Source organism: Sinocyclocheilus grahami, unplaced genomic scaffold (genome assembly GCF_001515645.1).
Source record: "Sinocyclocheilus grahami isolate Dianchi unplaced genomic scaffold, SAMN03320097.WGS_v1.1 scaffold1190.1, whole genome shotgun sequence".
NCBI lineage: Eukaryota > Metazoa > Chordata > Actinopteri > Cypriniformes > Cyprinidae > Sinocyclocheilus > Sinocyclocheilus grahami.
In genome coordinates, this window is record NW_015506369.1 from 192,792 (window position 1) to 208,793 (window position 16,002).

A 16,002-nucleotide genomic window follows, 5' to 3' on the forward strand; every position below is an offset into this window, starting at 1 on the left:
ACTCCTCAGACTTCAAGGGAAAAAAAACTCAATTTCACATTTAAACTCTTAACACCACAATTGGCTTTTAGATAGAAATCATCATTTAGACTCAAGTGCACTAAACAAAAATGTTCCTTATCAAATCAACAAAATTTGAACCCTGAAAAATGACATGTGCAACACTGTTTGAATCACTTCCCACAACTTTTTGTTGATCAATTTCACAAATAAGTCTGTTAGGGGGCCTGACTGATCTCCCTAACCGTGTGGTTATGTGGCTTGTGCGTGTGCTTGTGGGCTGTTTGCAGATGACAGGGACTGGTCTGTTATCAGGTTCTTGCACGCAACTGGATGACTCATTTGGCTCAGTAACGGTTAAACTCTCTGTACTCTTAACAGGTTCAGGGACATGCTCGGGTTCTGGACTGTTTTGAACATTGTCAGAACACTCTGAAGCAGTCATCTCATCAGGGATGTCTAAAGCTCCATCACAATTGGTATCCTGCATTTCATTTCTTTCATGCATTCTATCCATTTGCAGTAACCATTCTGATGTCTTTGAAACAGGATCAGTATCGTCCATCAGAGCAGAATCAAGAGCACTGCCACGGGTAGCACGTGTGGAATTTGATCGAACAGATTCCTCTTCGTCATCATCCCAGGATAAGAAATTCACTGGAAGCAACAGATTTCTGTGGACTACTTTTTCTCTGCCAGTCTGAGCATCCTTAATCCTGTACACATTAATCTCTGGTCTCACTGATTGTACTTCATAAAGAATAGAATCCCACTTGTCTGCAACTTTCTTCATGCCTTTCACTCCACGATTAGCCAGCAGAACTCTGTCTCCCACTGCTAAGGGTGTACCTCTGACATTCCGATTGTAAAGAATGGCATGACGGTTCTGTTCTTTGAGACTGTGTTTCCGGGCAATTTCAGCAGCTATGCTCAAATCTCTTCTCAATGTGGTGACAAACTCATGATGGCTGACCACTCTATCATCACAAAGGACATGCTGAAACATGATGTCAATCGGCAGCCTCGGGATACGCCCAAACATAAGATAAAAAGGCGCAAACCCGGTCGTTTCATGCACCGTACAATTGTAACTGAAGGTTAAAGTCTGTAGAAGCTGTGGCCACTTCGCCTTGTATTTGACTGGGAGAGCTCTTATCATATTCCCCAGAGTTCTATTGAAACGTTCTGCTAAACCATTACCCATAGGGTGGTATGGTGTGGTGTGCGATTTTTGAATACCAGCCATCTCAAGCAAGTTTCTAATGATTTTGCTTTCAAAATTCGCACCCTGGTCCGAATGTATTCTCTTTGGAAATCCATAAATGCAAAAGAAATCATTCCAAAGGCGACGGGCAACTTGTTTTGCAGACTGGTTGTGACAAGGGAAGGCATGTGCCATTTTAGAGAAATGATCAGTCACTACGAAGACATCGACGACCTTCCCTGAAGTTTGTTCTGCACTCCAAAAGTCAATACAGACGAGCTCCATAGGCTCAGAGGTCCGAATGCGCTCAAGGGGCGCACGAGCATCTGGCTCCGGAGTTTTCCTGACCACACATCTCTGGCAGTTCTTCACATACAGCTTAATGTCTTTACTCATCCCTGGCCAAAATAATCTTTCAGCTGCTAGGGAGAGAGTTCTCGCACTCCCCTGGTGTCCGGCGGCATCATGAACACCACGGAGAACATCATGCTTTAGGGAATCAGGTACAACGTATTGGAGAAGCTTCCTATTCATCAGCCGATCCCTCTTTACTCTGTACAGCACATGATTACGGATCTTAAGCTTTTCCCAGTGCTTCAAAAGGTATGTCACAGGTCTAGGTTCCTTTGCTCTCTCACTCTTCGAAGGACGTTTACGTCTCAGAACATAGTTGATGACTCTTCCAAGTACATTGTCCTGCTCTTGGAGACTGGAGAGTCTGGAAAACGGGATTGCTACAGATGGGTCTTCAGAAGGAAGCTGGAGTGATGTTGGACTGGCTACGGGCAAAAGACTAACCTCATCACCAGAGTGAACACTCAATGCAGCAGAAACTTTAGCAGCGTCAAAAGATCCAGGACATGGGTCATTCGCATTATCCCGTGGCTCCTTCTCCATTTCACGATCGCCGGTAGCATGCACATTCTGACAGTGGTTAGAGACACGAAAGGCATCTTGGACGGTACCGGTAACAACACCATTGACCTCATCCAGAAGAGAAACATATGGTTCTTTCAACAGATGATGGCTGACACAAGACTTAACAAAGGGCTCTCTGCTTAAGGCAACAATGTTTTTCGTACCTGGCACGTACTTCAGGTCAAAATCGTATGTAGCGAGCTTCGCCACCCATCGCTGTTCGCACGCATCTAATCTGGGTGGTTATTTTCTCCTTCAACTTAGCTGTGCCCACCCTGTCAGGCATGTCTCCTCCCTTCCATCGTTCCACGTTCGAACGCAGAGACAGAAATTGGTGACATTCAACATCATCGGAAATTGGCTGAGCTGGACACAAGTCTCCAGTATCCGTCCGTTTCTTTCATTTTTTGAATCAGCCATTTAATAGCGTTGCTACCCAGGATTAAATCTTCAGTTTGGCCTGGAACGACTAAAACAGGAACAACCATTTGTAGGATATCAGACCGAATCAGACAATCTAAGATTTGGTCAAAACCGAGTTGAGGCACGAGGAGTCACAAAAATTCCACTGAGGCCCAAGACAACAGGATGTCATAAATCAGACCCCAGCCTCTCTGAAGCAAGCCTAAACCTAAGACCCTGTCACAGAACAGTTTTCAACATTAACACAAAAGAACACATTGACAAGTCCAAGGAGATTGTAAAATTTTGGGGCAAGTTATCAAGAATAATGGTCAAAAGAGATGACCGCATGACTATCACACGATAGTAACTACAGTCACAAGCTCCTCGTAAATTGACTTCCCCCACTTTACGACAAGAACAGAGAGACTAAAATTCCTTACAGACATTTTAATCTCTAGTCTTCATACATTCACAGAATGGCACGGAAACTGCCTTTCCATGCACCTAAATGACACTAAAAGGACTGGTGACCAGCTAATAATTGCTATGCATAACTCCATATTATGTATCTAACCCACATGGTTAACCATCATGTTTTAATCATTTATTGTGTATGTATTGTTAATAACTATTGAAGAGCTTAAGGGGTCATATTCATGCTTGGTATGTGTGAGTTTAAGAATTCATGCTTGAAACGTTTCTTCCAATCAATACTTGGTCAAATGTATCATATTCGTATTATAAGAAATCATGTCCAAAATGTATACTCTACCAGAGCGGGAAAAACGCAGATCACGTGAATGATGAGATAACAGTTGATTTATGAATGGGGAGGAGGAATATACAACGCCCCAGGCAAACACGACATCTAATTGGTCAAAACACCATTTGGGGGTGTTAAACAGCCTGGTTTAAATACTCAGGACACCATCAAACTGTGCGCGCGCTTTTTGGTCTTTTGCCTTTTGCGGGTCTGACTTTTTGTGTCTAGCTTTTAGCCATGCGGCTTTTAGCTTTTCACTCCTAGTCATGCTTCTTTAGTTTTGAGCGTGGTCTGGCTTACACGCCAGCTCCTCCAAAACCATGAGAAGAAACGCCACCTGGTCTCATCCAACTTTACATCTATTTCTATTTCTTTAGTTTGTTTTATTTTCCGTTGAGAGTTTCGTGTTCTGAGTTAAGCCTAACGCCGCATGAGTGCTCCCTACCCTTCAACAACTGCAGACCACAGCTCCGCGTCGCCAGCCAACGCCCAACCACTGGCTTCCCAAGACTGAACCTCCAGCCAATCAGCAACCTCGGGAAACCCCTTTCAGCAGACAAGGAAGGGAACCCCCGACACAGAAACGCAGAGAGGAGAGCAGAGAGCAGCTTCAAAATGTTTCCTGAGAATGCTAAAGATTGCATCGGGGTTATGCACAATATCAATGTCACTGTTCCTTAACTTGACCACATCTCTTGCTTTGCCTCTTAGATGGACCAAAATCTCCTCCGCTTGCTGCCCTTTCCTCAGATTATTCCGTTTAATGTAGTCTCTCATGATATCTATCCACTCATTTAAGTCAACGGTGTCAGAAACTTCACCTCTGAAGCTAGGAGGTTCTTTTTCTGGAAAACGACAACTGGCTTTGTATTAAGTCCAGCATTTGTGAAGCTGTACTGTCTGTCGTCACATTTTTCAAGGAATCACTCACTGAATGCGTGTCTACTGAATGAGTTTGGTTCAGTCTAGTGACTATGCTATCAGCAATTTGCTGACCGACTTGACTGATTATGTCAGACATTGCTGTGACTACATCTGGGGTCTGTGTGTTAGGAATTGGGGTAGACGAAAACACACCCTGTTGCTCTACTGAAGCATCTGATTCATGACTAGTAGGTGGGCCCTCACAAACTAATGGATCTGAATAGGGAGCTTCACTTTCTGTGATTACATGTGCATCATTCTGTACATTGGGCTCACTGAACTGTAAAGACTTTGGCACTTTCAATAGACCCCATCCTCTACCTTTACTTCCACAGACAGGAGTGCGATAGTCGTCAAATTCACTCATTGTGAATGTCAGTTCACAAACAAAGAATATAACAGATTGAAGAAAATCTAGAAAGTGCTGTTGAAAACAAACTGTCTTTTGTAAATGTCTCTAAATCTCAAATTACTCAAATGCGGCGAATAAAGTCTCTCGTATTCTTTTGGAAAAAAAAAATGACCACAGTTTCTGTTCAAGATTGTGTCCACCTGACTCCAGCGAAAACTTTAAGATGAACCCTCGGCCGCTTCAGGAACCATCTTGATTGAAGAAACAACAGGTCACGGCACCAATGTGACTGTGTGTGTGTTGGAGTAATTCACACTGAGATCAGGTGGATCACTCAAGGATGCTTTACTGGGCCTGGGACAAACACGACCAAAAGGCTGGTTAGAATACATTGCATCGATGTTGCATTTCAAGTCTTAGCAGCAGGGAGATTATAGAGACTCTGCTGCTGACATTTTCTCTAAAGTGCACGTGACATAGGGGGCGAAAACCTCAAAATAAAACACATTACATAAAATAAAACACTAATACAGTCAATTTACATTAATACAGAGAAACTGTAAACTTAAGTGACCGATATTTTACATATTTTGTATAAAAGACAGAACGGAAATAATGCAGCCCTAAAATGGCGCCGCTACACAATTCAGCACGTGCGAGAGCATACAACATGTGTGCTAATAGCTAACATTCAACTATAGCTGATATTATTTTCACACAGATCATGACAAAACCGAACAAAACACATACCTGGGACAAACACGACCAAAAGGCTGGTTAGAATACATTGCATCGATGTTGCATTTCAAGTCTTAGCTAAATGAAATAAACAGAGGTTCGGAGTTCACAAGTAGGGCAATAAACACTTCATTTTATCATTTATAAACTTGGGCTTGAAAACAATTCAAACTTAGTTTTTAAGACGGAGCAATCATTTATGCGACTTACCAGCAGGGAGATAATAGAGACTCTGCTGCTGACGACGTAGCTCCGCCCCGCAACATCATGTGCGCAATGAGTGATGCAACAGCCAATAGGAGTTTTCCCAATTTATGCATGAATTTAACTAATTATTTTAACTCCGTTACACATCTATGCCACCAACTGTCATAAAAGCCTTCTATATTGAATCTTTGCAGAGAGAAATTAGTGTTCAGTGAGTCATCTTTACGCTTGCCTTGGTATTTGGCTTTGTCATTATACACTGTTAAAAGTATAGTTCACCCATAGTTCAATAGTTCCTGTACAACTATCATCCTGTAACAATCAGTCAAAAGATATTTGAGTATCATTGACATTATTGATGTCAAAGCCTCAAGGTTCCAAGTTTCAAATTGTGAAAAAGATTTAGTCTGTTTCTCACACAAATCTATTGTTTGGCTTCAGGAGATATGGAATATTTTACACAAGCTTATGTGGACTTTATGAAACTTTTATGGTGCTAGCAGCCCCTGGTAACTGTCTGCCTTTGTTGCATGGAAAATAATAACTTGCATATTTACATATTCTTGTAATCATCATATTTTGTGCTCAAAGAAGAAGAAATTAAATCATGTGGGTTTGGAATTATAGGAAAGTGTGTAAATGATGACAGATGACCAAACTCTTTCACCTCATTAGCGCATAAGAGCAGCATGCCAGTCTCCCAATGTAAAGGATGTGAATTTGATCACACTGCTAAATAGAGATGTGAGAGTGTTAGCCTCACAGTGAGATGCCATACAGAATTTTCAGAAGGAAAAAATTAGATTATCTTCTTTCAACGAAAAGAGTGCAAGGGTTTACATTGTTTGGTATTTCCTCTGCCCACAGTGACCAATAAAGTTTACCAACCTGGAGATTCGTGTTCTACAACATAACTCACTGCTTAACTAAATTACGCTTTCCATTCTTGCTCATTCTGCAATAGCGTAATGGAACACCATGACTATCATGTTTGTAATCAGGGTTCACAGAGGTATGCGTTGACAGGTAGAAAAGTCAGTCTATCGTAGCCCTTGAACGAGGGATATGATTGGACGAATATTTGATGGATCTATGTCTTACCAAGGCGACCAGCTTAACACTAGTGGCCTATGACTATGTGAGCCTTGGCTACCACACTGACCGGCTTAACACTAGTGGCCTATGACTATGTGAGCCTGGGCTACCACGCTGACCGGCTTAACACTAGTGGCCTACGACTATGTGAGCCTGGGCTACCACACTGACCGGCTTAACACTAGTGGCCTATAACTATGTGAGCCTTGGCTACCACGCTGACCAGCTTAACACTAATGGTCTATGACTATGTGAGCCTTGGCTACCACGCCGGCCGGCTTAACACTAGTGGCCTATGACTACATGCGCCTTGGCTACCACGCCAACCGGCTTAACAATAGTGACTTATGGCTATGTGAGCCTTGGCTTCCACGCCGACCCGCTTAACAAGAGTGGCCTATGACTATGTGAGCCTGGGCTACCACGCTGACCGACTTAACAATAGTGGGCTATGACTATGTGAGCCTGGGCTACCACGCCGACTGGCTTAACTCTAATTAGACACGCACTATGTGTAATGTTTAATTGTTTAATTAACAAAATGGATATACGTTGCAATCTGATAGATAAGACCCCAGCACCCACCTGAGCAAATATCATAATTTAGTCATTTGATAACTGCTGTTACTTTCTCCACTTCATCAGTCCCAGCGGCAGCATATCAGTGTGTTAATTCATGTTTGTGCAATGATGAGACGGACAAAGTTAGCCGATGCATGCCATTTTACTCTCTCATGCAGATAAAAGTTGTCAAAGTTACAGTGCACAAAAACCCCTGGGTGGACTGACCTGAATGAACTGAAATAAAAGCAGAATATAAATGTTCTTTCTCTGTCTTCTGAATTATACAGCACAGTGAGAGCACACATCGCATGAGCACATTTCTCTGAAATACACTACCCATAATGCATTTCACTTGGAACTAACTGCTACAGCCGTAGATAGTGATCTTCAGCGTCTCTCGCAACACTGCCATTGATATGACTGCGATAAGCGCGTGCTTCTGATGCTGCGTGTAGCTGAAATCAACCACACACTCATCACAATAAAAACATCAACCTTAGAAATAACAAACATGAACACTGGGATAATCACCGATGTATATGGTGAACCACTGTTGAAATGCATACATAAGAATGCTTATTTCATTTAACCTGTTTCATGTCCGTTACTATCGGTGTGTCCTCAGAGCGATTACATATGCTCTAAACTGCGTTTTGTTCCGGCTGTATAAACACAGACGCTAAATGCTGCTGCTAATATGCTTAATATTTTCTCCTGCATACAATGCCAACTGCTAACATGACACTTAGTTTAAACTTGATTATGGTTACTCATTTTTTTATTCAATTAGGCAGACCAAGCAATACACACAGCGATATGGATTAGAAGTGCATTCACTTATCTTAGATGTTGAATTCGCTGTTCTGAAGCAAGCTGCACTGCTAGGGCAAGCTCTAGTAATATATTTGAATGTTGAGCAGCGAGCTCATTGGCTACCAATACAGGAGAGAACCAATCAGCTGTGCCATGTGATAATGATGTCAATAGTCAGGTTGAGTTAGACCTATTGGGCTGCGCCATCTAGAGTTTCATGCCAGAACTCTGTATTTAGTTTAAACTTGATTATGGTTACTCATTTTTTAATTGAATTAGGCAGACCACGCAATTACACGGCGACATGGATTAGAAGAGCATTCAGTTATCTTAGATGTTGATTTCGCTGTTCTGAAGCAAGCTGCAACTGCTACTGCAAGCACTAATCATATATTTGAATGTTGAGCAGCAAGCTCATTGGCTAACGATACAGGAGACAACCAATCAGCTGTGCCATGTGATAATGATGTCAATAGTCAGGTTGAGTTAGACCTATTGGGCTGCGCCATCTAGAGTTTCATGCCAGAACTCTGTATATACTACTGCAAGCACTAATCATATATTTGAATGTTGAGCAGCAAGCTCATTGGCTAACGATACAGGAGACAACCAATCAGCTGTGCCATGTGATAATGATGTCAATAGTCAGGTTGAGTTAGACCTATTGGGCTGCGCCATCTAGAGTTTCATGCCAGAACTCTGTATATAAATACATTTAGATCACTTAACTAAGTTATTGCTATCGGGATGTGAAGAGACTTTCATCCAGCATACGAAAAAATGTTTTTGAATCAAATCACTTGCCTTTTAATAGCATGATGCATCATTAGAGAAAGCAACTAACTAGGTACTGTACAACTGTTTCCCAAAGCCATAGTAACATGGCCACACCTCCATCGTTTGCATCATGTTAATTTAACAATATGGGACTTAACTGATTAAGTAATACATTTGAAATGTGAAACGTAAATAATGTCATATTATTATAATTAATTTTCCCAAACAACAGAAAGCAGCTCTTTTTTTTTACATGCAATGTGTAATTGGCATACACTTTACTCATATACATGTGGTTCATTAGCTTTCTCCAAAGCATAATTTCTGTAAGATGCTACTATAATGCACAACAAATTTAGTTTTACGTATGCATTTTACACACAAGCAATTTTCAGATGCACAGCTGATTTTTGACACTCAATCAAACAACCTGAACCAGCTAATGTTGAAGCAGGGTTGGAACTGAAGTCTGCAGGATGGTAGATCACCAGGAACGTGGTTAGAATGTACTGTATGAATGTACAAGAGCATGATCTATTTATTTTGATCTATAACACATCCCTGCTTGAAAACAAAGAACTGTACTGAAGGTACAAACACTGACTTGCAAATACTTGTCTTATCTTGTGCCTCATCATTGTAAAGTAGCTTTACATTTAGGTTCCTCAAATATTCTAAAGTTATAATCCCAAATGTTTGCACCTCTGCAATGAAATCAACCAGAAAATGAATTGCATGAATAACAATGACACCAGTTCTGTGACTGGTTCGAATTTATTGAGAACCAAGGGTCACACTTTATTTTAAGGTCCAATTCTCGCTATTAACAAACCCATTAACTATGACTTTTGCCTCAATAAACTCCTAATTTGCTGCTTATTAATAGTAAGGCCGTTTTTAAGTTTAGGTATTGGGTAGGATTAGGGATGTAGAATATGGCCATGCAGAATATTTGCTTTAGAAGTACTAATAAACATTAATAATAGGCATGCTGATAAGCAACTAGTTAATTGTGAGAATTGGTCCCTATACTAATGTGTTACCGAACCAAAGAAAACATAATCCTTCCTCACACTTTAAGAATCTTCTAGTGATCTTCTAGCAAATCTAATGTAGGATTGCGTTCTGCTTTTGAATTTACAAGAACTGGTCTGTAAGACAGCTGGAACAATACTGCATAGGCTCAAAGTGTGAAACAAAGTGTCATACTGCTGCATTATGAAGAATGATGCCCTTTAACCCCAGCAGTAAACCTGATTCCCTTGACAGTCTTTAGTGATGCCCTTCCCATGAACTCCTGATATGGCTCGAGTGGGACAGAACTATACACACATACACACACTGCTGGCCTGTGTGCCGCAAGCCATTGATTAAATATTTATACAGCTTTTATGAGACTCTGATGCTATCACTCCATCAGTAGGAAGAAAGAGAAGCTTCATTTATCACTTCCTGTCAAGACAAATGGAGGGATGTGTTGAGAGAAAGAGAGAAACGCTGGAAAAATGTTGTTGTTGTTGTTTAATTAAATGTATTTATTTTTGCAAAAAAGCAAGATTAATTTGCTTAAAGAGCTAAATTGATCAAGTTAAAAATCAAGACTTTTTTTCAGAGAATGTTTGTTTATAGAAAAATTTTGTTCAAGATAAAAATTAAAATGTTTAATTTGCTAATTTGCTCATTTTTATTGGCAGAAAAATGGGTCACATACTTTATTTTAAGGTCAAATTATCATTATTAACTAACTATCAACTACGACTTCTGCCTCAAGAAACTCCTAATGTGCTGCTTTCTAAATAGTTCGTAGGATAGTTGTTAAGTTTAGATATGTGGTAGGGATCTACAATATGGTCATGCAGAATAAGGCATTGATATGTGCATTACAAGTACTAATAAAGTGCCAATATTCTAGTAATATACATTACATGCTAGGTGATAGTGAGAATTGGTCCTTAAAATGAAGTGTTACCGAAAAATGAACTCATGATCTATTCTCGAATAAATAAATACATTATACATTTATATAATGATTTTACAGAGCCTAAGGAGAGTCCTTGGCACTGTAGTAAATCAGAGCTATACTATATTTATCTACTTTTATGTGTTTTATCACACAGGGTGATGAGGTCTTGACCGTCATAAAGATGAAGGCCCAATGGCCGGCCTGGCAGCCCCTTAACGTGTAAGTAACTTTCATGTAGTGTGTGTGCAGGTTTTATATCCTTTTCTCTGTTGAATAATATCTCATCAAAAAACAAGATCTCTCTCCCTTTTTTTTTTTTTTGTTGCTATATAGAGTACCTAAGCTCTTTACAAAGTTGAGTACTGCCTCTTTCTCCCCAGACAGTAACAACTGTGTTTCATGAAAAAAAAAAAAACAGTTAGAGGGTTCTGCTTTCTCTTAATTTAACATTTAAGTGTTGCTATATAGAGTACCTAAGCTCTTTACAAAGTTGAGTACTGCCTCTTTCTCCCCAGACAGTAACAACTGTGTTTCATGAAAAAAGTTCTGCTTTCTCTTAATTTAACATTTAAGTGATCTAAATTGATTAATGCTCCAAGAATCACTCAAGCACGAAGAATTTCAAATTTATAATGCTGTATTCACCTCATTGGGTATGTTTGGGTGCATTAGGACTTGAGAGTAGATAGGAAATTGCTTTTGAATTGACTCAGAGTGTCATGAAATGCTCAGTATGAGGCAAGAAGTGCTTGAAGTGCTTGAGACCAGAGCTATAAATGTCTTTCCTCACACTGCATAAAAAAAACAGATGTTATAATTTGACTACAACAGCAGTTAATGTCCAAAAATCCTAAATGGGATGCATGTTCTTTCTTTATTTCTCTCTCTCCTTTTGTTGTCCTCTCATCTTCTCCGCAGGTCTGTTGCTCAGTAGCTATATATTTAGAATAACAGCTAATGCGTACTCTGCTATTCGAACTTTCCAGAAACCTTAGCTTGAAAAGCTTGAGTTGAGTTTATTAGCAGTGCACTGACAGGCAGACAGTAAAATGATAGGTTGTCAATGAAAGCAAAGTCTCTAATTAGCTGCATGATTTGTTAAAGCATATATTTGTGTGTGTCTGTGTGTTGTGTCTCTTTTAAAGGGTGAAGTTTGATGATTTCATATTCCTTAAGGGGCATACGGCTTTATAACAGACTTTGCTTTCTTGTTAAGTAATAATGACACACATTTATGCTGACTTTTGCAGTTGCTATCATACAGCATATGTGTTTGCTTGTGACTGTCAGTTAAAATTATATATGTCAGACATGCAGCGCTATTTTAAGAGAACTGTTTGTTATTTCAAAGCCATTTGTGTATACATCATGCATAGTCTTATTAATTATGTGATTGATGGAAAAGAATGAGACTTTATGTCTATGAATAAAAAAAATGCAGATCATATAAACATATATACTATCATTAATTTTTTTAAGAAAGTTCCAATTAAATTATTCAAAAAGGCCCTAATAAATAGATTTAATATGAGCAGTAACTATGACATTTTTACAAAAAAGATTTTAAACACATTGTGTGTGTGTGTGTGTGTAGTGTATAAATATGTGTGGATAATTTTACAAAAGAAAAATAAATCTTAACAACCCCAATTTTTTAATGGTAGTGTGTATGCATATTAATAAGCATACATAAGCTTGCCTCTTGGCCTCTAAATTTTATAATTCCAAAATGAAAATTTTCCTCCATGGTAGCAAGTTAATGATATAGAAATAAGCAATGTGTTGAATCATTAACTCGTTTGCCACAATAAATGTCAGTTAATCTATCAACATATCAAATCATTTGATTACAAGTATTAATTGCTTGAAAGATACATTTGCTACATGTCTGTGTGTTTTGAGTTTCTGTTGTGACCTAGTTTTTGCCTGTCTTGTTGAGTTCATTGTTCCCACCTGGTGTGTCGTTAATTATGGGATAGTCCCTGGGTTCTTAAGTCCTGAGTTCTCCCCATTTCAGTTGCCAGTTATTGTCCATGCTACATGCCTGTTTGGATTATTCCTGAGTTGTTTCCTGTCTGTTTCCAAGTGGATTTATATTAAAGACTGTTCTTTGGGATTCCCTGCTCTCTGTGAGTCTTAACTACCAGAGATCGTAACAGAATAACTGTCCGAAACTGTTTTTTTTCTCTGGCATTTTTCTTTTTTGTTTTGTTTAATTTGTACTATATGGACCTTACCCCCATAAAACTTCTCTGCCTGGAGCAGGGAGATTGCCTGCTGGGAGCTCACGCCCTGGATTTTATTCAGCTCGCATGCCTTACTCACTATCCAGACTGCTCGCTCTGTGTTTTCTATTACACCAGCCTGAACGAGCGTTCAAAGGCACGCGTTCCAGCGGGCGGTCCTAAGGAGGATTTCGCCGCCTTTGTGGAGTGGGTGCTGGTACACAACAACTCTGCATTCACCATCGGCCCTGCGGAGGATGACTTCGCCATCATCCCCACTCCTCCACTGCCAGAGACCAGCCCGCCACCAGTGAAGGAGGTGTCACACGTGCCCACCGCAGACCAAGGAGGTCAGCTCGCCGCGATGGAAAAACTTGGACCGAGGACAAGATCGGAAGTTACCATCGTCCCAGAGCCTGCTTCTCTGCAAAGGTTGGAACAGGTGCGTGAGCCGGCTACACTGCTGAGCGCTGAGGGAGTGTTAGTGGAGCTCGGAGACATGGAGGATTGCCCCTCCCACACTCCCACCGCTATGAGTGAGTACGAACTGGCCTCTGGTGGATATTATGAGGGACTTAAGGACATTTTTGTAATGGACCTGATTGACTTTTTGGAGAGATGAACCCTAAGCCCCCTGTATCTCCAGTGATGTATGTATCTCCTGCGCTCCCTGTATCTCCAGTATCCCTTGAATTTCCACCCAGCCTGCCTCTCCCACCTCCTCAGTCAGCCAGTTACTCAGACCCAGTTCAGCTGCTGTCCTCCAGCCCCTCAGCAGCCCATATTAGTAATGATGTTCTGTTAAGTGTTTGCAGGCCAGCTGCTCCATCCATCCCTGTGGATCCCCTGTCTCCGCCTCCAGCCTCTGCACCCCGTCGACATTTCGGCTCCACCTTGGCTCCTCCCTCCCTCGGCTCCACCGGATACCATCGGCCATATGGCATCTCCGGGCTCCCTCGTCCCTCCGGCTCCGCCCTGGTCAGTCATTGGCCTGCCTGCACCTGTGGCTTCGGCTGGCTTCTCCTTCTCCCCCGGCTCCACCTTCGCCCTCGGTCCCACCAGCTCAGCCTCTGCCCTCATGATTTCCGGTTCCTCCTCGGATGCTTGTCACCACGGCTCCTCCTCGGTCTCCAGGACCATCGGCTGCGCGTGTTACATGTCTGAGTGTTTTGAGTTTCTGTTGTGACCTAGTTTTTGCCTGTCTTGAGTTCATTGTTCCCACCTGGTATGTCGTTAATTATCCCATTATTCCCTGGGTTCTTAAGTCCTGAGTTCTCCCCGTTTCATTTGCCAGTTATTGTCCATGTTACATGTCTGTTTGGATTATTCCTCAGTTGTTTCCTGTTTCCAAGTGGATTTATATTAAAGACTGTTCTTTGGGATTCCCTGCTCTCTGTGAGTCTTAACTACCAGAGATCGTAACAGAATAACTGTCCGAAACTGTTTTTTTTCTCTGGCATTTTTCTTTTTTGTTTTGTTTAATTTGTACTATATGGACCTTACCCCCATAAAACTTCTCTGCCTGGAGCAGGGAGATTGCCTGCTGGGAGCTCACGCCCTGGATTTTATTCAGCTCGCATGCCTTACTCACTATCCAGACTGCTCGCTCTGTGTTTTCTATTACACCAGCCTGAACGAGCGTTCAAAGGCACGCGTTCCAGCGGGCGGTCCTAAGGAGGATTTCGCCGCCTTTGTGGAGTGGGTGCTGGTACACAACAACTCTGCATTCACCATCGGCCCTGCGGAGGATGACTTCGCCATCATCCCCACTCCTCCACTGCCAGAGACCAGCCCGCCACCAGTGAAGGAGGTGTCACACGTGCCCACCGCAGACCAAGGAGGTCAGCTCGCCGCGATGGAAAAACTTGGACCGAGGACAAGATCGGAAGTTACCATCGTCCCAGAGCCTGCTTCTCTGCAAAGGTTGGAACAGGTGCGTGAGCCGGCTACACTGCTGAGCGCTGAGGGAGTGTTAGTGGAGCTCGGAGACATGGAGGATTGCCCCTCCCACACTCCCACCGCTATGAGTGAGTACGAACTGGCCTCTGGTGGATATTATGAGGGACTTAAGGACATTTTTGTAATGGACCTGATTGACTTTTTGGAGAGATGAACCCTAAGCCCCCTGTATCTCCAGTGATGTATGTATCTCCTGCGCTCCCTGTATCTCCAGTATCCCTTGAATTTCCACCCAGCCTGCCTCTCCCACCTCCTCAGTCAGCCAGTTACTCAGACCCAGTTCAGCTGCTGTCCTCCAGCCCCTCAGCAGCCCATATTAGTAATGATGTTCTGTTAAGTGTTTGCAGGCCAGCTGCTCCATCCATCCCTGTGGATCCCCTGTCTCCGCCTCCAGCCTCTGCACCCCGTCGACATTTCGGCTCCACCTTGGCTCCTCCCTCCCTCGGCTCCACCGGATACCATCGGCCATATGGCATCTCCGGGCTCCCTCGTCCCTCCGGCTCCGCCCTGGTCAGTCATTGGCCTGCCTGCACCTGTGGCTTCGGCTGGCTTCTCCTTCTCCCCCGGCTCCACCTTCGCCCTCGGTCCCACCAGCTCAGCCTCTGCCCTCATGATTTCCGGTTCCTCCTCGGATGCTTGTCACCACGGCTCCTCCTCGGTCTCCAGGACCATCGGCTGCGCGTGTTACATGTCTGAGTGTTTTGAGTTTCTGTTGTGACCTAGTTTTTGCCTGTCTTGAGTTCATTGTTCCCACCTGGTATGTCGTTAATTATCCCATTATTCCCTGGGTTCTTAAGTCCTGAGTTCTCCCCGTTTCATTTGCCAGTTATTGTCCATGTTACATGTCTGTTTGGATTATTCCTCAGTTGTTTCCTGTTTCCAAGTGGATTTATATTAAAGACTGTTCTTTGGGATTCCCTGCTCTCTGTGAGTCTTAACTACCAGAGATCGTAACAGAATAACTGTCCGAAACTGTTTTTTTTCTCTGGCATTTTTCTTTTTTGTTTTGTTTAATTTGTACTATATGGACCTTACCCCCATAAAACTTCTCTGCCTGGAGCAGGGAGATTGCCTGCTGGGAGCTCACGCCCTGGA

General features: G+C 42.2%; 1 protein-coding gene across 1 annotated transcript in view; it reads left to right on the plus strand.

The window, feature by feature from the left end:
* The window catches only part of LOC107567810 (spondin-1-like), a 197,787-nt gene that overhangs the window by 150,022 nt on the left and 31,763 nt on the right, over positions 1–16,002 (plus strand). The window contains exon 7 of the mRNA XM_016253577.1: positions 10,878–10,942. Coding sequence (XP_016109063.1) covers positions 10,878–10,942 — 65 coding nt within the window. The remainder of the gene's footprint in view (positions 1–10,877; positions 10,943–16,002) is intronic.